Source organism: Alosa sapidissima, chromosome 16, assembly GCF_018492685.1.
Source record: "Alosa sapidissima isolate fAloSap1 chromosome 16, fAloSap1.pri, whole genome shotgun sequence".
NCBI classification, from domain to species: Eukaryota; Metazoa; Chordata; class Actinopteri; order Clupeiformes; family Clupeidae; genus Alosa; species Alosa sapidissima.
This window is the reverse complement of record NC_055972.1, coordinates 12,110,244-12,133,630: the sequence shown is the minus strand read 5'-3', so window position 1 is coordinate 12,133,630 and position 23,387 is coordinate 12,110,244. Positions and strand designations below refer to the sequence as shown.

General features: G+C 43.5%; 2 protein-coding genes across 11 annotated transcripts in view; both read right to left on the bottom strand.

The window, feature by feature from the left end:
• The window catches only part of ptk7b (protein tyrosine kinase 7b), a 78,045-nt gene extending 60,688 nt beyond the window's left edge, over positions 1-17,357 (bottom strand). The window contains 1 exon segment of the mRNA XM_042065918.1: positions 16,764-17,357. Within this exon segment, the coding sequence (XP_041921852.1) occupies positions 16,764-16,908 (145 nt within the window). The 5' untranslated portion in view covers positions 16,909-17,357.
• A 1,464-nt stretch (positions 17,358-18,821) lies between these two features.
• klc1b (kinesin light chain 1b) overlaps positions 18,822-23,387 on the bottom strand; it is a 38,340-nt gene continuing 33,774 nt past the window's right edge. For 7 of the 10 annotated variants that reach the window (XM_042066641.1, XM_042066644.1, XM_042066646.1 and 4 more), the window contains 3 exons: positions 22,284-22,408; positions 22,066-22,123; positions 18,822-21,572 (listed from right to left, as the gene is read on the bottom strand). In XM_042066641.1, coding sequence (XP_041922575.1) covers positions 21,495-21,572; positions 22,066-22,123; positions 22,284-22,408 — 261 coding nt within the window. In that variant the 3' untranslated portion in view covers positions 18,822-21,494. The remainder of the gene's footprint in view (positions 21,573-22,065; positions 22,124-22,283; positions 22,409-23,387) is intronic. The other 3 variants (XM_042066645.1, XM_042066647.1, XM_042066642.1) reach the window with 1 other exon arrangement.

Genomic DNA, 23,387 nt, shown 5'->3' with positions numbered 1-23,387 from the left:
GGAAGGCTATTTTGTCCTAATCAAAATATTCCACAATAGTCTGAAAAGAGTAGAGCATTCTTTAGAGCTTGTCTGGGGCACTTGGCTTCACTAAAAGTAGCACTTTGGAGAAAAAATGTTCCCAAATGAAAAGCACATGAACTCAAATTTAATTATCATCTCATTCTCCTCTTTAACAAGAACCACTTGTTCTTCACTTCAAGGAGAGTTAGCAGGCTTGCATCGCAGCTAAGAATGACTTCAGTATTTTACCACCACAGCAATCTACAAAGAAGCTCTCGGGAGAACATCAGACACTGGCCTCGCAAGACCTGCATGACAGAATAAAGACCGTCTGTGTGACAACAACGGAGAAGAGGGCTCTAAATTTATCATCAAAGAAGATTTTTCCACATCTAGATGTGGGAGATCGCCGCCCTGTTAAAATTCTTGAGCGATATTACTAACAGTGAATTAGGTTGTTATACTAAAATAGGCATAAGTCGAGAATTAGCCTAGACTTGTTTCCATCTTTCTTCAGGGTGGGGGCAGGGGTGGGCAGAGGGTAAGTTCAATTTCACAAACACATGTTGAAGCATTTAACCGTTTTTTATTTTTTTTTATTTATTCGAGACCAGAAGTTCAGCTGGTACAATACCGCGTGTCAGGAATTACGAGTTGCGTAGATGTGGGCTCAAACCACATCACTTTCCAGCAAGTGAGAACCACAGCAGCCCCATGTTTCATGTGGACGGATTCTCCAACTCAGCAGAGGGAGACGAAAAAACAAACCTGATCAAATGACTAGGCCTCCACCCCTTCCCAGCCCTGATCCCTGCAATCACAGAGGAAGCCCGGCGATCAAAGGTATGTCGTCTTTAATCACGCAATGAGCGAACACTCTTCCAACATACCAATCTCGGTACACGCTACCTCTCACTAGCACTGTGGGACAAAGTGGGGAAATGTTACACAAATGGCACCGAAATGTCCAATTATTTGATTAAGTACCACTCCAAAATCCCTTAAGTGTACTGCAAAGAAGACTGGCTTAGGGCTTTTGGCACTAGTGGAATACACATTAGGATCAGGAACAGAAAATAGTCCATTACCTGAGCAGAGCATGTCCATTAAGGGAAAGAATGCTATTCAAAAGAGAATGGGGGGGGGGGAGGGACTGGCAACAAGAAGGATTCCTCCTCACTCCACCGATTCCTGTTCCTCCACTTCAGAACAGTGCTCACTGTGAGGTTGTTTTTATTCACTTATAATCCCCTCCACAGAAGCCCTTAACACCACAGAGTTCTCAAGGGTTGGCGCTTTAATCGCTGGTGCCATGAAATTTCACTTTTCACCCAACCAACTGTGGTTGACCTTTATTGGGGTGTCTGGTTGGTAGGAAAAGTGCAAAGAGCTTCATGATGTTTAGTTTTGGGGAAAAGTTGTCTCGAGTCCTTCTGAAGTCTCACTCACACATCTAGGGAGACAACTGACAAGGTCATGGAGGTCATGGATTACGTCATGTCAGGGAATAAATGACACCAGGCCAATACAAATGAAACTCCACACCGATATACTGTATGGACGGAAAATAACCTGTAAATGTCTAGGATGCGATAAAACAAACGTCACTACTTGAGTCCTTTCTAGTGGAAACGTGCATCAACTGCTAACAATATTTGGTATTTATAAGATATAGATATTTTATCTAACTCAATGGAAGCTTTTACCAGCTACTTTGGATTTTCAGAGATGCTTAAATCACATGAACTTACCATTACTGAGAAACGAAAACAGTAGTCATTCTAAAAAAAACAAACAGCATACAAGAAGATTATTGAAACACTAATCAGTAAGCGTGAGGACTGAAACATCAAATAATGCAATAAACCCATCAAAAAGGCAAACCAAACAAAAGGAAAACAAGCTTTGAACTCTTCCTCATATCTCAGCTGATAATCTCCCTTTAATAAACATGACTTAATGCCACATCCATGGCATACACAACAACTCAGCAGACTCTAAGCAAAGGAGTGACCTAAATTTGCAAGCATTACACAACACGAAGACCACTTATGTCTAATAGATTGCACAGATCCGCAGGGGTGGGTGGATTTCCTGAAACAAAAGAACACAAAACATGGCCAGTTATGTCCAGCCATTTAACAAGGTATCCATGGATACACATTTTAACAAAGCCTCATACGTGCATCAAATACATGCTGCTGAGCAAGGTCTAGAGGTCTAGAGTGACAGACAACGGCAATCATGGTCTACCACAAAACCTCTCCTGGTTTCCAGGGCTTGGCCTGGCTCCCTATAGCCACAGAGTCAAAAGAGGTGAATGGGGCAATTCACTGTAATGACCAAAACATTTTTATTCACCTATAGGCAGTGTTTTTTTTAGCCTTGCAAGACTGCAGCGGCTCTCAAACAGTGATGATAATGAGTTTGACATTACCGCTTACCCTCGGTTGATCTAGTGAAAAGTCAGCAACTCACACTTTGCATGAAAGTGTGGATCTATTCTTGGTGGACTCGGCATGTTAAAGTTTTCATATCATCTTTCAAAGCGAAAACATTTTTACACAAAGTTTCAGACAATACAACACCACAGGACATGGTTCTTTCAGTGAAGAACAGAAATGTTTATTGAACTAAATCAGTGTGAGCACTTGCTGACAGAACAGAGCGTTACCAAGGGATTTGAGAACTTTGAGAAAACGTTCTCCAACTGCGGTCAGACTTTGTGCTGCAATCATCAGCACAATTTCAGAACATTTCTCAGCCCCTCTGTGCAAGGGGGACACATCTGTATGCTTATGGATTTCTACAAACCCACATGATTTATTGGTGCTAAAGCAGCACAGTAGAAAGGAACACACATATCCCACTGACTGGGGTTTACCGTACGACTCCAGCTGTTGGACTGACTCTTCTGTACACTGGAACAGCGAAGCCTATAAGAGTCAACTAACAAAGGCTTTCTCACATCATCCCCTTCGATCTATAAGTGTGTCAGTATCTGCCTGTCTACTTACCTATCAGCATGTATACATAACAGTCTGCCTCAATATGAAAACAAATAACCTCAAAGAGATCCAGCCTGTAGCCAGGAGGCTTCAACTGCCAGCCAAGAGTTGGCATTTCATTGCAAATACCAAGTTCACACTGAGGACAAACTCATTTGTGTGGGCAAAGTTGGTTGACGACCCGGATTTTGTGATTTCAACTGTTTGACAGGAGATAAGCCAAGAGAAATCCATACAATATAACAACACTCTAGCAGCACAGACTAGGCCCCTCTAGACTGAAATGAGCATAAACCGCAATAGAGATCTACTGGGGTTGCAGTTCCACATATTTGACTGCAGGGACTTCAAAGACTAGAGAAACTGTACTCTGCTGTCAGAACACAGTTTGGTTCCTGCCTTCCCCCTAATGAAAGGGCCTTCCCCTGCTTCTCTCGTTCAAAGGGAATGAAAGAGCGACAGCAAAAAGTCAGGGGGAAAAAAGGGAGAAAAAAAAAGAAAATTGCTGGCAGGGATGGGCTTCTCTTTGGAGCAGCGAAACTTGCATCACATGACCTGATTTGTGAGGAACCAGCAGGGCTGTTAGACAGGCAGCGGTGTACACTTTCACTCCCCTTTCGTCTCCCCCCCCTCCATCTACGGACAAAAAAGGAAAAGAAGCCCAGAGAGGATGGAGTAAGAAAAGAAATGCATTCTTTCCTCCGGTGACATGAAAGCAGTGACGCGGTCGGCCGCTTGAAAGAAAGGAGACAGCCAGAGAGCCTGACATACAAAATCGTACTTGGAGCTCTTCATTTTGCTTCCATGTCTTTTTCCACTGTATTAAACAGTGTGTTAAGCTTAAATGTCACCATCAGAGCCCATTTCTTATTTTCATTTGGATTTATAATCTTTGTATTCCATTATTCCCACACATCATGCCAAGGTGAGGTGAACAATTAGTGAAACTGGACATTAGGGAACTCTTTCTGTCTATATCATTTCTGTGGACAGTTTAAAATGGGTTTTGGAGTGACAAATGCAAGTCTGAGTCCTAATGCACATAATGAAAAGGCATTTCATGTCATGCGGAAATTGTGACTACATGGGGACTATGAAAAAAGACACACAGGGACGGAGAGAGAGAGAGAGAGAGAAAAAGAGTGAGAGAAAGAAATAGAGAGCAAGCGAGATAGAGAGAGAGAGAGCAAGCAAGAGAGAGAGAGTTAAGAGTTAGAGTTAAATCATGTATGTATACTCCAGGGTACCAGACTGACCCACTTCCAACAAAAACACTCAAGACAACCAAGAGCTGCCGTGCTGTGCTGTGCTGTGTGCCCCGTCTACATGCTATCAACACTGTCAGAGAGGAGACACTCCAGGACAAACACACATGCACACAGACACACACAGATACACACACACATACCACAGACACTATGAAATATACAGCCTGACAGATACACAGACATCCCACACACCAAACTCCAACGCATCTCCTTTGTGCCCAGGCTCCCGTGTCAAGCTTGGTAAAATAGAGGCCGCGCTCGCACCACACGCGAGCAGGAAGGTTCCCCTGGAGAGCCCTCCACCACCCAAGCCCATCTGCTCAACAGGAAAGCAGCCACAGAACAGCTGCAGGCCTTCCTCCAGTACTGGGGAGCAGGCCCCCCACTGGACCCACCTCACAGGAAGAACCCCCCACCCCCCCCCAATCCTCTGAGAACATGTATTGCTCTTTCTTTCTCTTTCTCACACACACACACACACACACACACACTGGGCCCGAATATACACACATACAAACACATAAACCAACACAGACACACTAACAGAATATGTACACAAACACACTCAATGGTAACAAAACATGCCCATAAATAACATTGTGTACTACTCCTACAGTAGGCACAAACGCATACACATACAAATAGACATCTAGTATAAATAAATCCCATTGTTTGTAGCTATAACCAGCCTCAACCAAACAGATACAGACACAATCAAGTGCCCTTGAGTTTGGATTGCAGTTCCTGAATGGGGAGGCCTAGTGCCTCCTTTCCGGGTTATGACATCAGCCCCCTCGAAACAAAAATTAATAACAACATGACTACTTCCTGCCTGGCCGAGAGCTCTGCGTCATCGCATGCCAGGGACAAAGCCTATTGAATGGAGCGGCGGCAACAATGACAGCTGTCTTCATCGAGGTCGCTCATCAGAGGAAACAAGCGTTGGCTTTCCATAGTCAACATGCTAGCTTTCACCTGCGGCCAGATGGAAAAGACCATTGTCCCTGCTGGAATGCCGGGATAATGACGGAGGGTGCTGGTGAGGGATCGGTATGAGGGGGTGGGGGGTGGTGTTGGTGTTTTGAGGTTGAATGTTTGGTCTAGGGAGCAGAGACGGAGACGCTCTACCGGCCTACCCCCACCAGCCCAGAGCAACCATAAGCACGTTCCGATAAACAGGAAGTGGACGTAAATGACAGACGACCTCGTGACCTCTCGTGTGGACTGACTGGCTCTGCGGAGCGTCATGGACTGTGCCAGGAATGTCAGATTTCTACCTCAGGGATCGGGGGAGAGAAATCAGATCTGGGTGAGGGAAACCCCAGACTGACATAATGGCAAAAGGCAAACCGCCTCCAAGCTTACACTGTGCAGATGTGTGAAATTAGTGCACTGGTCCGCCGCAAAAAAGGCTTCTGTGGGGTGTAATTATAATCACCAGGCACATTTCAGCTCTGTTCAAATGAGTGTAATGAGTTACATGCTCCATAGAAGATTATTTATATTCAAACCACTGGTCGTATATTATGATCTAAAAGTTAAACTATTCTGTCTGTGTTCGTATTGTGATTATGCTCAAAGTCCCTTTCGTCTCTGGTGTGCTTGCAGGAAGCACTTTTACCAAAAAGTCAGCAAAGTGCTGAAATGTGGTCCGTTTTATGCTCGCTCACTGTGGGGACAGTCGGTCCTCCACAGACACTAATGAGATCTTTAAATAAAAATGCCTCATACAGCAGGACTGAATTATTAAAGCTGGGGCCGGCTTGCTCTTACATGAGAGCACAAATTGAAGCAGGCATTATTTGGGAGGAGAGCAAGAGAGAGAGAGAAAGTGAGAGAATACATAATCAAACAGAGGGAGGAGGAGGAGGTGCGGGGCTTTCTAGCTACGGAAAATAACAGGAAGGGGAGAAGGTGATAAGTGTGAGGATGACACGTTTAATTAACGTGATTAGACGAGCAGCGATGAGTTCCACGGCTGCCGGTGTCCGGCCCGCTCACGACTCACGGTAATTGCTCGTATAGTGGGACAGGCTCTGTCGTGGGCTAACTCCACAGAGTGTGAAATGGGCAGAGAGAATAGACGAAAAACAAGCCACAGTGGCCCAATTAAGGCCAGTGTCACAGACCATCTCCTGCCTACAAATACATCCATTAGAGTCAAATCATAGTCAATCAGGCGATCATTGTAGAACAAACCTTTGGAGTTCCGACAGTGAGAAAATGGAAGACGACTACAAGGGAGTGCAAAGAGACTAACGCAGAAAAAACAAAGAGGGGGAGGATTCCAGATCTACATATAAAAATCAATAATAAGCATGGAAACGGTAAGAAAAGTTCCTGAGGTGTTGTCTCCTGCCAGGAAGCCGTCAATTAAGCGAAAAAAAGAGATAGAGAGAGAGAGAGAGAGAGCGGGAGGGTTGTTTGGTAGATGAGTAGATCTGACAGACAACGCTCTCCTCGCGTCAGTGGCGTGCTTCAGCTGTCAGAGCGGAGACGTGTGCATTCCGAGCAGCTGAGGCATAGAGTCATGGATCAGTGGAGAAGAGCGGAAAAAGTCAGTCAGTCACTCACTTAGTCAGTCAGTCAGTCAGTCAGTCAGTCAGTCAGTTATGTTGTCAGAAGCCCTTCTTTCCACCTTCTTCTTTGCTTTTTCTTGAAGTTACTTCAGAGCATATAGGTCAAAACCATGGGTGCACTTTGAAGGAAGATCCTATATGGTGCCACGGCTTGGGAGAAAATTCCTTATGCTCCTACAGTTAAAAATAACGATGTAATTAACAAGCTGGGGGAGACAAGATAAAGCAAAAGCATTCAACAGTGTTGACTTGGTGTTTTATGGGGGTTTTATTGTTTGGAGTGAATTTATAACCATTTACGGTGTTGATTTTTCGTTGGTCTTTGTTCTTTGCTCTTTGCTGTACAGCTATGCAGGCCTAACACAAGCACACAGACAAGAATGGGACCACAAACAGGTCTATGCAACCTGATGTACCAAAACACAGCATCCCAGTGTTAGCTGGGAGGTCTCTTTTGCTTTGCTGACTCAGATGGCCCATAATGTATATCTGCTAGACTAAAATGGCTGTTGAGTGCTTCCACTTGCACTGACAGTGACTTCACTTCACAGAATCACTCAGGTCAGGTTTCCCGGATACCGATGAAGCACCAAAGACTATAATGAATTTTTAATCGAGAAATTCTCTGACCAAAAAAAACCCAAATCTGACCGAGACACTACTTGATCTGGAAAAGTACACTGCATCTATTTGAACGTCATCGCACTGCAGTTATTTTGCATATTTCATACACTGCGATTCTCCTCATGTCTGTCTGTCCTTACCAAAAGCCCAGACCGAAGCATTTTTTAGCTTCACATTAAAATGAAAAAGAAAAAGAGTTCCTGTTTCTCAAACCCACACTGCCACTAAAATGTGAAAACGAAGAAACAGCTCCACAAGGGAAAAAAAGGAGTCCATGGGGCCAGGAGCTGCTTGCACAAGAACAAGCCTCCCTCTTAAATCGTCAAGTCCACGCTTGAGCTCCAGGAAGCATTGGCTGTTTTTCTCCCACCCAACCACCCCCTGCCCGTGGACTAAAGGCCGCCATGGAGTAAAGGCCGCCATGGCCGTCTCTCCAGAGCAGTAATCCCCCCTTGGCTGGGGCATTGGCATGCCAGCGACATGTCTCCAGCTGGGCCTGAGCCAGGGGGTGGGGGTGGGATGGGGTATGTGGGCGAGGGGCCTGGAGGAGGATGTGGGTGAGGAGGAGTTGGCAGCCATGGCTGCCGGGCACCAGACCTCACCCTCCTGTGCGAGGCATGGGCCTCAAGCTGAACGCAACATGGCATGGGCAGCCAGCGAAACACAGGCGGCATTCACAGCGACATATAAACACACACACACACACACAGAACTAGGCATAAACCAACACGCAAATGGACCAAGCACAGGAGGCTGCTGCATAGGTACAGTATATGGAGTCACAGAGCATGAAGTGAGTAAGCACATTAAAGGAATAGGTAAATACACATGCATACGCGCGCACACACACACACACACACACACACACACACACACACACACACACACACACACACACACACACACACACACACACACACACACACACACACACACACACACACACACACACACACACACACACACACACACACACACACACACACACACACAGCTAGTCCATTCATCTGTGCAGACTATAAGTGGTCTCTGGGCCTCATCGTCCATTTCTCCACTTTTGTGTCCAACCCTCTGAGATCAGGGGATTGTCTTTGGAGGCTGACTCTCTCTCGTCACTCACTTTCAGCACTTAGAGAGTTAACAGCAAGGGATTATTGGATAGTATGCCAGGTCCACCTCCCCCCTTCTCTTTATTGTTTTTCATCCCCCGCTCTCTTCAACATGGTGCTCAGCCAAATTAGACATTCCATGCGTTTTAATCATCAGTGCCTGAGTACAGAAAAAAAAAATCCTCACACATGCTACTGGCAGCCACACAACGATGTACGGGGGTGGAAAGTGTGTGTGTGTGTGTGTGTGTGTGTGTGTGTGTGTGTGTTATCTCTGAGCTTAACCAAGCTGTGCTGCCAGAACCCTGCTCTTACACCTGGGGTAGGGTAGGGTAGGAGGTGGATGTCCTGCAGCTTAAAACTCCTCTCAGAACGCACAGCCCTTATATGAATCAGAGCAGATGGCAGCGGCCATTTTGAAGGATGAAAATTCCTATTGAAGTGAAAGACTTAATTAAATGCATAACCCAATTCATCAAGATGCCACCCTTCCGAAAATTAACTACTGCTGTCAGTTATATAGTTTCATCACACACACACACACACACACACGCACACACACACACACGGACACACGCACACACACAGGTTAATTTGATTCATGAATCTAGCCAACACATACAAATCCTCTGAAGAGCAGTGAAAGCACAGCTCCACTAAAACATTAGTGTGCTGGCCATGAGGCACTGGCTTGGGACTGGGAGTCCGATAATCCCACCTTCACTGACATGAAGAAAAAGCTGGCAGGCGTCCAGGGCCGGCTCCACTTGGCTGCCATGAGCCTCCAGGTTTTTGCGGGGTCCAGTTGAGGTCAGTGCTGGATTTTGAGACTCTCCTCCTGGTCCAAAGAGTCACTGGGCTCGGTGGGACTGTGCTGTGGGAATGCTGCCTAATGCTCTGACCGGCGACTTTGCTGGCAAATCATAATCATCCTAAAAGCACATGGAAATTTAATTTCAAACCTATTCACCACTCTGAAACTCATACAATATATCTTGTGGTAGGGATTTTGCCTAAACTGTAGAGACTTTTCTGCCATCAATAAAGCCTTCTGGATGACTTCACCGATGCATTGGCTTGTGATGCAGGCTGGAGGTCTGTGAGAATGCTCTGAGGTTCAGGCTACTGGCTTCTGGTCTGAGGGTGAACCAGTGGGTAAGTCCATGACCTGCTTTGGTCTGTGGCTTCTGGAAAAAGCAGGCAAAGGCCACCAGACCCCACAGTGCAGCCTCATATCCTGGAGCAGAGAGCGTGAAATGCACCAGGCATCTCCATAGGAGGCTCTCCTAAAGCCCAGATGGCCCGTCAGATGGAGCTTTCAGGTAAATGAGTTCCATAGCTCATCGGCTACAGCAGCATAATTATCCAAACAATGATCCTGCTAACCAAATGAAGAGTGGGTCTTTTTTCTTACACAAGAGTCCATGTATTCATACAGTCTGAGTGGATCGAGTTTCTATCACTGGTCCAATGCATTTTCCCCCCCTGCAGAGGATAAACACAGATGCAAATCCAAAGGAATCCATGCTTATGCTGTAAGACCTGACCTCTTCCAGGAGATCAATGCAAGGTCATCACAACCCAGCCATCTACATCAATCCAAATGCAAACAGAACCAAGTATCCAGCTTCACTGATCTCATCTCTCTCTGTGAAGAGGGAGTAAGAGTAGCTCTTTAATGCGAAGAGCAGAGGGCATGTGAGCAAATGCACTCGTGTCTTGCATGATCACTCTAGAACGCCCAGCTCCTTCTTAGCCTTTGATCAACCGCACCGCTGCCCAAACCACCTCCCACTCGTCTCAACCCTCGGGCCCTGCGAATGCCAGCGTCTGTTGTTTTTGGAATGCTTTTTTAGAGTGACTGGCAACATCAAACCAGTCGCCCCAATCAAGGCATCTAGCACAAATACCTATCTCCCACTGGGGAAGTGGAGGGCAGAAAGTCATTAGATATGACTGGCAGTGCCCCACCCTCCGCCCAAAGCCTTTTTTTCAGTCTTGTCTCTTTCTGGTGGAAAGAGGAGGTGAAATCCTGCCAGGGTTTTTTTTTTTTTTTTTTTGTCAAGAGACCCTTGCCCAGTACCCCGAGCAGTGATCTTACTCAGATTCACTTTTTTCCCCTTACACCGCATCTTCTCTCCTCCTTCTCCCCGTCACATTTATTCCCTTTTCTCTCCTCCCTTTGTGCTTTTGTCCCTCACGGTCTTTCAAAAAGAGCCTCAAAAAGAATTTACACCATTTCATTAAATAATATCTGTGGGAAAGGGAGAGTGTAGTGTTAGCTGCAAAAAGCTTTAACTGTAGTAGGTAGGACACTCAAGATCCAAGAGTCACTGCTTGTTGTAGCAGCCAGACAGGAACACACATGGCATGGGAAGCAATAATGTGATGGTGGTGGCGATATTGAGACCGGACAGTGTAGAGAGATTTAGTCCTATTACATTTAGCAAATTAATCAGAGATGTAAATATTTACGTCAAGCGGCTGTTCATAAGCTTTAATCCAGCTCAACAGTTCATTATATATATATGGATCTGTGGCACTGACCTTCTAACCTAGTTGATGCACACATAATGTCCTACATTTTTGCCATAGGAGATGGCATGGTCATTTTGTTGAGTGTTTTTTCTCAAAAGATTGATATCTGTACAGCAAAGATTGTACTGAATTCCTGTTTAACAGCCACAGGAGATGCAGTATTTGGGCAGCCCTGTACAGACAACCAAGGGAAGTGAACAACAGGGCTGAGGAGAGGACCTTTCAGCATCGCTGTTGAGATTTATCCAGAGTGACAGGTCAGAAAATGTTATAAAACTGGAAGAAAGTAGAGCAACGGCAATAGGTCCACATGAGGACATGACTGCACTCAGCGCTTTTATGCTAGGGGAACATCTAAAAAATGTAACATGACAGTCATGCATGCATGCCTTTACATTTTGTATGGGAAATCTTAATCCAGAGGAGGCTCGTTCCTCGTTGACTCGTTCCGTCCAATAGAACACTCCAATATCAAAGGCCATGACTGAGGACATCTCAATTCAGTTGACAAAATCATTCACTGATTTCACAAATACTGATGTCCATGACATGTCCTGTCTGCCATGGCAACGCTGATGGAGAACATTGCTCAAATCTTTTGAAATGTCCTTTTATTATTTCCCATGTCAATGGATAGTACTCATGGTCTTTTCCACAGTCAACATCTAACCACTCTTTTGGCCATTCTTTACACATTGGTAGCTGAAGCCAAGGACACATCTACTGCTTTTTAAAAGACCTTCCACTGCGAACAGATATATTTATGGTTGCTACAGTACATGCAAGCACTAACATAAACAGCAGATGCCAACCCACAGCACACAACCGTAATCAATTTATGTCTGTCAAACAAATGCTAATCCTTGAAATCTTTGTTGTGCCATGATTGATGATACCGCTTGAATTACAGGGCTATGTTATAATAATACTGAGATTCCCACACCACCCTTTGCTGGGGCTTTTGCCTCCTTCCACTCGGATGTGTTGTATACATGTATACTCACTGTTTTCCTTTACTATACAGTTATAAGGAAGACATAAGTGCCCAAAACAGATGATCTTCCCCCTCACTCACACTCTCTCTCTCTCACACACACACACACACACACAGAAACCCAGAACATACACACAAACCCACACATCGGAGCCTGAAACAACATCCGCTGTAATCACATCTCTCTGTAAAACCCTGAACCTGGTCTCAATGTTCTGGATTACACTGCGGAATCTCTCATCATGCCACTGGAACCCCCATGCCTGGAAAAATTCACCATTATAAATATGGCTTTTATGAGGCTCAGCTGTGGCGACCGGGTCTGGTCCCCCATTCGATGTGCCTCACCATTTGTCTCACAGTGTAACTGTACTTTTGTTTCTCTCTCTCCCTCCCTCCCTCCCTTCCTTTTCTCCCTCACCCTTTGGGACAATGGTCCATCACCCTCCCATATTAGTTGACAGTTTTGCGATTCATGCGAACATCCTAATAATACTATGGACTTGAAAACTTAGTCCACTGCATAAATTCCCTACTGAATCCCATTTTGTGCACACACACACACACACACACACACACACTGACACACACACACACACTGACACACACACACACTGACACACACACACACACACTGACACACACACACACACTGACACACACACACACACTGACACACACACACACACACACACACACTGACACACACACACACTGACACACACAGAGACTTCACTCTCATCAAAGATCAAAGGCGCTGGCCGGGGAGCCCTAGAGGGGGCAATGGTGTCCGGATGGTAACTTATCGCTCCTCGTGTTTCACAGAAATAAGTCTCTCCAGTCTCCAGAGGCTGACAACACCACATATGAAAGCTTTTGCCACCCTCAGATAAAACACGCTCCATTTAAAAAGATAAAATAGGATGTATCTCCAAACTAAATCTTAAAATGTGGAATGAATGAGACAAAAAAAGAAAGATTGAAGAGGAGAGACAGAAAAGATAGACACCGAATGGACACCGAATTGGAAAAGAAATGTCTGCAACAATAACATTCCCCTGGAGGGAAGGCAGTGCATTTACATTATGAATGTTTAACTGGGGCTTCGGCTTTCATCCGCTCCTCGCCGAGCTGCGACGAGAGCACTTCAGCACTCTCCCGCTCCAGATGGAAACGAGATGAAGATAAAGACGAGCAGCTCATGGCTGGCTCACTTGCACAAAGTTAAATGGCCGCGTTCAAAAATACATACTGTATGTACAGATGAACAGAATGTTTCCTTTCAACTGGGGAGAGTTCAGGGGGTGCAAAGATGCAGGGGAAAAAAGAAAAGAAGAAAAAAAGACAAGACTTTTTGCCTGCGTCATCATAGCAGTCATGCCCAACTGCATCTGTGATCAGCAGTTCTCGGATGAGAGGAGTGTGGAGGGAGAGACATCTGAGGCTGGCATAGGCTTGTCCGAGATGAGAGTGAAAGTGGGCCTGGGTTGCATTAAGAACACAGAGAGGCTGGCTAGGCATGTGGTGGTGTGGTGACACCAGACTACAGACAATGAGCTGTTTTCTTCTCTAACTTTAGTTGCTGCCCCTCTTTTTTTTCCCCCATCCTGCAGGCAATGACTTGAGCCTCAGTCATTACTGTTCATGTTATTGACTCCAACTCGATTTGCACACGATGAGCGTCAGGACACCAGATTGAGTTAAGCTGTGGAACCTCCGCCACACATACACACAAACATGCAGCCACACACACAGAGATACATAAACACACACACACACACACAAACAAACAAAACAATGTTCCAGGGCCTGGGTTTTTATGGCGTGACAACCCTTCCAGAGGAACATTTCAAAATGTGGAATGCATTGACCTTGATGCAATTCTGCTACGTAGCTGTACTACAGAAGATCTTATGGTTGATCCCTTAACATGTATGATAATTTCTTTATGGATTCTCTGTGTGTCTCCTGAAAAGTCCAGCTGTTCTTCCTTTTGCAGTTTTGTTTCTGTGTAACCTCAGAAGCCTTTCAAGCAAATATTTCTGCTTAATCTACTCTGAGTTCATTCTTGTCACTAGAGGTTAATGATTCTATAGAAACTCTATGCTCTTCACTGGCATCTTCTCTGAACACTGCATGTCCCTGCAAGACCCGCTCGTTCTAAACCTCATCACCCATGGCTCACTAACGGTATCCATGAAGTAAGAAAGCAATTTAGAACTGCTGAGAAATAATGGCATAAATTCAGAGATGCTATCAATTCGTCATTCAGTTCTGGAGAAGTTCCTTCAAGCCAGTTTCTGATTTCCCATCTGAGAACAATCTACTAGAACCTAAGCAGTCTGGTTTCAAGAACAGTCATTTTAGCGAAACTGCTCTTTTATCTGTGGCTGTAGCATGGAAAGTAGCTAAAACCTCTGCTCTGTCCTCAGTTTCAACTTTACTTGACTTATCTGCTGCTTTTGACACAGTGAACCATGACACTCTCCTCTCTACTTTATCTACATTATCAACATCTTTAGCTCAGTCTCTCCAAACTGAGCTTCTGGTATTTCCAGCAAATATAGCTACTCCCTAACAAATCAGCATCCAGCTTGGCTCATTGTCACCGTCCCCCTGCTAAAACAGCATGTAACTCGGGCTCACAATTAATGACCAACTAAATTTCTTTGAGCATAGTCTCAGTCACAAAGTCATGTCGGTTTATCCAGTACAATATAGAATTATACACACAATACCACAAAACGTCTTGTGCAGGCCATGGTTCTTTCCAAACAAGACTACTGCAATGCACTGTTAGCAGGCCTTCCTGCTTGTGTAGTAAGATCATTACAGATGATTCCGAATGCAGCAGCATGTCTAGTCTTTAATCAGCCAAAGAAGACACATGTAACTCCTTTGTTAGTTACTCTTCATTGGCTTCCTACAGTACAAGTCAGAATTAAATTCAAATTCCTCACTCTGGGCGATTAGACACTTACTGGATCGACACCTTGCTATCTTCTTAATTCCATGACCCAGTTATTGCTATTATTCTGTTAATTCTATCTAGTTTATTCATAATTGGCATTTTTTTTTTTATTTAGTCTATATATGACTACTATAAACGATAAATGTCAATGTTAATGTAATGCTTATTGGTGTAATTGTAAGCTGCTTTGGACAAAAATGTCTGCTCAGAGCCATAAACATAAACATAAAACAAATCATCATGCTCCCAGGCGAGAATGCCTCCCAGAGCCCCCACCTCTCCCCCACCCCTTTCTCTCTATCACACACACACACACACACACACACAAACACACACAGAGGACACATTCATCCTTAATGAAGTGAGTGGCCACACATCCCACCCCACAACCCCCACCCCGCCCCAACCACATTTCCCTGTCCCTGCAGAGAGGAGTTAAAACTTCAGGGATGACAGAGCGGAAAAAAAATTAAATGTTCTCACTGAGAACAAAAGCCTGAAGAGAATGTTTAGAGTTTTTAGAAATCACCTTCATCGGCGTAAACTATTCATTTTCAATACCTAAGGTAAACAGATCACATGATAAAAATATTCCATTTGGAAAGGTAGCCTATATAATTCTAGCATTCTGAGATATCAAATCCTGGATGAATCCTCAATGTGGAAGATGTTCTCTCAGTAGAGAGATTTGGCAAGCAGCCTCGTTATCACCTTCATGCACATCTAAACACATGACTGGAAGTCATACAAGCATACCAGACCAGCCACCACAATAGAACATAAAAACAATACAATGTCAACTAAGTGCCTGGACATGTTTATATCCTAAGGGTTTTACATGGTTGGTCTGGCCATGGTGGCCCCACACCGAGATGTCAACTTTCAATTTTTTGTCAGTTAATATAGTTGCCTACTTTCAAATTTACTTGTGGAACAGGCAGTTTATGTATTCAATGTCCTTGCAGAAGACAAACTGTCTCAAACCCTAAAATTTCCTGAATGTTTTTTGTCACTTATGCATGTTCAGTGCTTGCACATCTCTAAGAGAAAATTGACGTTAGCCAATTCAGTCGTTCATTGACCATGAATGGCACCACGAGTAGCTGACAGATTTTGACTACAAACTGATAACTCATTAAACGTATTAGGTGGACACAAACTATCCATTTCACATACGGGGACTACAAAGTACTCAAGTAAATATCCATAACAGCGTAAAATGATTATATTGCCTTATCCTGTGGCAGGCTTTCATTCCAAACAGGCTAGGTAAGCCATTCACTCAGGAGCAGGGACCATAGGCAGGGACAGGATAATGTCGATATCAAATAGCTCAAGTCCGTGTTGGGTCGCCTGTTAACTGTTGGTCTTGCATGACCTATACATTCAGCCTGTTTAGATTATATTAGTCATTAGCTACATGTTCATCTCTGTGATACATTGTAGCCTATAGGCTACTAAACAAACCATGTCGCAAAACTGTTTCACCCATTTGATGCAAAAAGATCAGCGAGTAGCAATAAAGTAGCGAGCTGTGCTCAAACCTGACAGACGGCTTTCAAGGTGTAACAGTGACTAACCTACTTTGGAAATAAGGTAATGGCAGCAGCGAAACCTGGGGTCTTGACACGCAAAGTGATCCAATCTATTACAAAAACAAACTACAAACCTTTGGTGCAAAGAATGCCAAACCAGAAAAGAGCGGCCATCCGAACCGGTGATGTCTTTAGTGCCGTTCCCTTCTCGGGATATGTTGAGTTTTTACTGGCTTCTCGCCGCCGCCGCTGCCTGGCGTTCCTCGGTGATAGCTCCATAGCTGGAATGGTTTTCGGTTCAGCCCGGATAAGAAGGGACGAGAAGCGACCCAGGAGTGTAAAAGTCCAGACGTCAACACCTGTAGGAAGTGTCGCCTAGCAGCCTATAGGCTACTGCGCCGCGAGTAAGTGCAGAGGTTCTTAGGTAGACGTACAAAACAGAACTTTATTCTTTTTTCTCCCAGCAAACACGTTGAAACGTATCATCCACGCTTCAAGTGACACTAAAAGGTAAGTTACTTGTAATCCATAGTGGACTTGCCAGTAAAACATAAGACTGTGAAGTGTTCAGTCTATCATAGAAAAGCTATTGTTGCACCTTTGCGATTCCTGAACTCCTCAGTTAACTAAGCCCGTCGACCCGTTCAGTTCAGGAAACCCCGCAGGAGCCTCGCACACCGACATCGGAGAGTCGTCTTTCTCCGTTCGCCCCGCTCCCTTGCCATACTATTGTCGCTTCCGGTTTTACCTCTCGTACAAAATCGTGTCCAATACTGCAACCCACTGGAAGTACATGGGAAAAGGAGGAATTACAACCCACCCTGATGACTTGGATAATGATAATAAAAACTGTTGCCTTTTTTAATAATAAAAAAAGGTAAACCAGACTTCAACAGATTTTGTAGGCCTATATGTTAGGATGTGCCATTAGGCTATCACATTTCTGTGACAGAAGATGACAGCTTTGAATTATGCACAAAGGTGCATTTAATCACTTGCAAAAACCATTAACTCATGTAGCTTTTCAAATCATACAGACACTCAAATAGAAATAGCCTTACAACAGGCTGTGAAGACAGTGTAGAGCATTTAACTATTCAATATCCCATCTCATGCAGGCCATAGCCTACCTTTAAGGTCCAGACCATCAACCATAACCATAGGCCTAAATTATGTGCTCAATTAATTTCCAGTTCATTCCATTTGGTTGTACAGTTGCTGTCCTCTCTAACATACATGCTCTACAACTTGATAAATTCCCCTTGATGATCAATAAAGTATCTATCTATCTATCTATCTATCTATCTAAATCACACAGAATTACTGAACTTGGATGACCACTCAACAGTCACCAAAGTCTTCCACTGCTGAAAACATCTAAGCAGCCTGTAGTTGTGTATGTGAATACTTGTGGAGCAGTGCTGTCAGTAAAAGAGATGATTCACCCATCAATGTCATCACATGAAGCATGAAGAACAAAAGAATTTATGTCACAGATATGATGGCCCCATCCCCCAGTGGTTAAGACTGTACACACCAACCAACGTTAAGACATTTTTGAAAAAGAAGAAAATCTTAAAGAATGTCATGTTACATAATACATTCATTTGCTTGTCATGGTCCTTCGTAGTTAATGATCAAATCAGTCTATCGGACCAAGAGTATATGACTGGGTATTACATTTCTGGTGAAAATGAACTTGTCTTTTGAGCTGCTTGCAGAATTAGGTTAAAGCCTGTGCACTAATGAAGTCATCTGCTCGAGAATTATGTTCTGCTCCTAAGGGCTCTGAGCAGCTGTTAAGAGTGAATAGAGAAATCAAAGACCATTTCAAGAAGTTTGGGTCTGCCATCAGGATTGCAATTTCAGCTCAGAGTAGGAAGTAGCTGAAGAATAAACTGCATCTATGCACATGGGTAAAAATACATCAAGTAAACCTTTGAAATTAGTTGTTAAACTGAAACCTCTTTTCAGCTGCTCTTGATGCAAACTGAAACTTCCAACCAATTTAAGACACCAAAGGAGCTACTATTGAGTCTGTCACATAACATATGCACAGTCAAATCCTGTTGTGTTCCACGTTTAATGAGACCACTTTCATGTGTATACTTGGTGTGAACCTGTAAGCGTGTGTTTGTGTAATTGTGCGTGCACAGTTCATGAATTATTCACCAAGGACAAGTACACCCAAATAAAAACGAATAATGAATTATTTATTGGCTTCAAATCACTCTTTTTTTCCATCCAATACAGCACAATCATTACAAGTTTTGACACGGAACTGTTAGTGAACTAGATTGTTAGTGTACTGTATCCAACACCAGTACAGTTCAAAGAGGGAGCAAGAGATGTAATCATTTCGAAAGATATTCCTTACAATCGAGATTAGAGAGAAATGAGTAGGATGCCTTTCATTTTGATGTGACATAGGACGAATAGAGAAATAAATGACACAAAAATCCCTGCTGCTTTAGAATACAATTGAATACTCGTACCCAATTTCCTCTTACATCCTATTTGAAATACATGTTATACAAAGTACAGTTTACCCAATAAATCTGCGCATGCAAGTGCTTCTGTCCTGGCAAGAATTCCCTTCCAATGAAAAAAAGAAAAACACACACACACACAAAAGAAATTAAATATGTTCACATCATGATATAATTTAAGTGGGAGGTCAGTCACAGTGTATTTCAATTCAAGTTGAGACCAAAATCAACATTACAAAATGACAAAGTACACATGACATCAAAAACATTATAGTAGGCTACACTGTGCAAATCTCGACATTCAAAAATCTTGCTGACCCTTAAGCAATGCTTTCAGCTGTGTTTAGTTGCGCCCTGGGACATAGTTGGTAGAGAGGGAGTGGGTGTTCAGCTGAACTGTAATTGATGGATTTTAAATCTTCAAGCCATACATATGACTACAGGAATCACACAACAGACGTGTGTGGGTGGCCCGTAAGAGCAGTCTACACCACTGATACAATCCTCAGTTGGGCTAGTGATTCAAGACACAGCACTGCCATCTAATGCATACCAAAGGAATAGTGATGACACAAATAAAAGAGGCAATAATGGTGTCTAGTTGAATTGTTATTATTGCCTTGGAAACAGTATGGTTTTCATAATGAGGTCACAATGCTGTAACAGGAATTGCTACAAAATCTTTTGCATCAAAGGTTTTTCTAGTAGTACTTAAGTCTCTAAGTAATGCATTTGTATTGGTGGTAGCAGAGTAAGCACCATGCTTCAGATTGCTGGTGGTGATGAGATGAGATCTGATAGAAGCAGGACTATAAATTAGTTAGTGATGGAAGAAGTGATGGAAAACCTGCTACTGTGTGTGCATGATATGAACTCTTACACAGGAGGATGCCATTTGTGCCATATTTGATTAATTAGCATATACATCAAAACAGGACAATGTGGAGTGCCCTTTAAATGCATGTCTGTCTGTTATCAAGCCATTCTGTCAGATCATGGATCAGCTACAGATACAATTTGCATATTAAAGGAGAATTCCAGCGGTTTTTCACATAGATGGACTCTCGGTCACAGAGTACTGTTGTTACGAAAACAATCGGTTCTACCTAGCTCGAGTTGCTGCAGCCAACAGCTAGAGCTACCAGGTGCTACATTCTGGGTGCATGTTCATTGGCATGCATGGCATTTGTTGGCATGCATGTAGCAACTTGCCTATGTGAAATGTGAAAAATCCTATGTAAAAATTGCCTTTGTGAAAAATTCTCCTTTAATACAGGCAATAATGCATGGAGCTATTCGATATGGAGATCCTTGTTTACCTCATGTTCGGCTTTCATTTCTTACAAAAATATATATCTTAGAGCCATATAGATGAATTACTGAATTACTGGGCAGAAATGTAACATTTTACAACTGACAATTGAATAAGGCTTAGACCATGCCGGAAACAGAAGAACAAAAAGGTCATCTTCCATCTCCCCCATATTAGTTAGGCACAGGCTATGTGTTTTTGTCATTGGAACCCAAGTAATTCCATGCAACCAAATATCACTGAAAACATCCAGAACGAGCATAAGAAAGCCAGCACTTGTGTTGCCATGGCTACATTTGTGAATTCAGAGAAGCCACAGATAAATATAAACTCACTCTCGTTTGTGCTTTATACTACCGAGAAAATAAAATCTCCAATTGGCACGAGTAGGCAAGGTTAAAGCATTTACCGACAAGTTGCACTTTTCAAAATATCCATAGCATCCAAAACATTACAAGCATTACACTTCTTAACACACACTTCCTAAAATAAAATTGGAGTAAGCGTAAGAGCAAACCCAAACTCAAGATTAAAACCTACAACAACTACAACTAAAATGGCTTAAAATCCAAACACATGGCACAGTGAGCATGAGATCTAACATGAAAAAATAAAAACAAACAGACAACAACAGTACGGTATATTATTAACCCATGAATGCAGCACACTAACCTTTGGGTTATGTAACATTTGGGAATACCAGTATATCATATAAGTCTTCCTAAAATTGTATGCATGTAACATGATATGAGTTCACCAAAGATGGTGGTCTATGTAACTACCGGTAAATGTGATTATTGAGTGGGGCTAGTCGAGATGGCAGCATATCAAAAAGCAGCATCCATCATCAATATTTTCCTACAAATGCAATGTATGAGAGTGTGCAATTTCAAAATGGGAGAGGTTTAGTTTAACATCTTCCTGGAATAAAAGCAGAGGCCTTTTGGGGCTCAGTAGACCTGAAAGGGAGAACATGAGCTTGTCTTTGGGGTTATATAGCTGCTCTTGGACACAGGGGAGAGGGCCGACTGCATCCTTGGATGAGGGGGGAGGCCGAGGTCATCTCAGTCCCCGCTGTACAGATCCACTGTGCTGGAGCTCAGGCCTCGCGTGTCCCTCAGCCGTCTGCCTGCTAGACTCTGCTAGAGAGAGGAAAAGGAGACAAGTGTCCCAAAATGAGATGCTAATGAGGTGTCGGTTCCTTTTTTTTAAGCCACCATGTGCCTAGTATAACATCTTGCCTGAATTTCCCATGAATCTTGCCAATGGACTACAGTCAAAAATTAGCCTGATGGCTAACACTGGCACATTTACAGAAATGTTGATTAATGTGCACTGGTCTTAAATAAATAAATGAAATGAAATGAAAATGAGAGTGTGTGTGTGCATGTTTGTCAGGGAAAGATGTGTACCTGTAGGTTCTTAAATACTACCAACTGATATCAGACTCATGTTTGATTCAAGAAGCTTGAAGCTTCAAGACGTTTGACATGCTACCACTTTCACGTTAAAGTTTACATTAACGTTGGTTTCATCACATTTCCAAAGAAATGCAAAACCGCTTTAGAACATTCTGGGGTCAAGCGAACTTGATAAAACATTCATCTACGGTAAATACTCTTGTTAGGCAGATACCTGAAAAGGGTCTTCACTGGTCTTGTTCAGGTAATTGAGAGAGGCAGCTCGCTTCATGCTGTGAATAACACAGGGCATTAATCATTACCATTCAAACCACTCATCAGACAAATAACAGACTTCAACTGGGCTTATTGAGATACAAGTATCAATCAAGATCAGCCAGAAGTGCAGTACTGAAATAAGCATGCTGGTGAAGGACAGGTCACTGGTCTTACTTAGTGCTGCGTGGTTCTGGAGGTGCGTTCCCTTGGAGTTTCTTGACCAGGAGCTCACTGCTGCGCCTGAGAACGCCCCGCAGCTTCCCCAAGGAACCACTGCGCTGCAGCGCTCCGGTGCCATCCTGCACACAAGGTCAAGGGTTACACACCGACATCACCACATCTCTCTCACTCACACACACACACAAATTCACAAACCCCTCTCATGCACACAGGTCACACACCAACATAACTGCAAAAACACACCAACGTACTGTGCAGCAACTCGAGCTAGACAGCACCATTTGTTTCGTACCAACAGTACTCAGTAACATTGTTGTCCTTTAAGATAATCTCAAACATCTTAGACATGCACACAGATCAAGGACACACTCTGCTTTTGTTGCAGTCCTGATGGATGTGGTATTCTGTTATTCATATTTAATGGCTGGTATTATTTAAACAACTATACACATACATGTGTAGGCTGGTGTATAAACATGCCTTGAGAACATACCCATAGAACGCGAAGATACATACCGGTACATATGCAACATTGATAAGTCTATGTATTGTATGCAGTAATGAAACAGCACAATTTGTTCATATTCAGACCACTTAGTTCAGTCTGCTCAGTCAAAATGCAACATCCACATTAAGTACAGTATTCGCAGCCATATGGATCATGGATAGTATAGAGCAGGTCGTATAGATAAGTACACTCCATAGATGGGTAGTAAGCTCTCAATAATCTACCCCCCCCCCCCCCCACCCGGTTTTCCTATAGCCTTCTGTCAAAGCTCCACTTGAGATTGTAAGTGACCCAATAGATGGAACACATGTCATGGCAATGGAGAGGTAAGAGGATTGTGTGTAGAAAAAAACCCATTTAGACACTGCTTTGCATAAAAGTGTCTGCTATTTAAATTCATGTCTGTACTTGTGTGTACATTTTATGGATATAATTGTTGGGAGCCCAGTGCTAAGGATGCATCACTGCACCGTTCCCACTAGAGGGCAATCTACACCCACAACAACAGACTATTTTCATAGACAGGACTTCATGTGGTCGACATGGTGATAGACAATTTGGGTAATATTGAATGAGGTTTCAGACTGCAA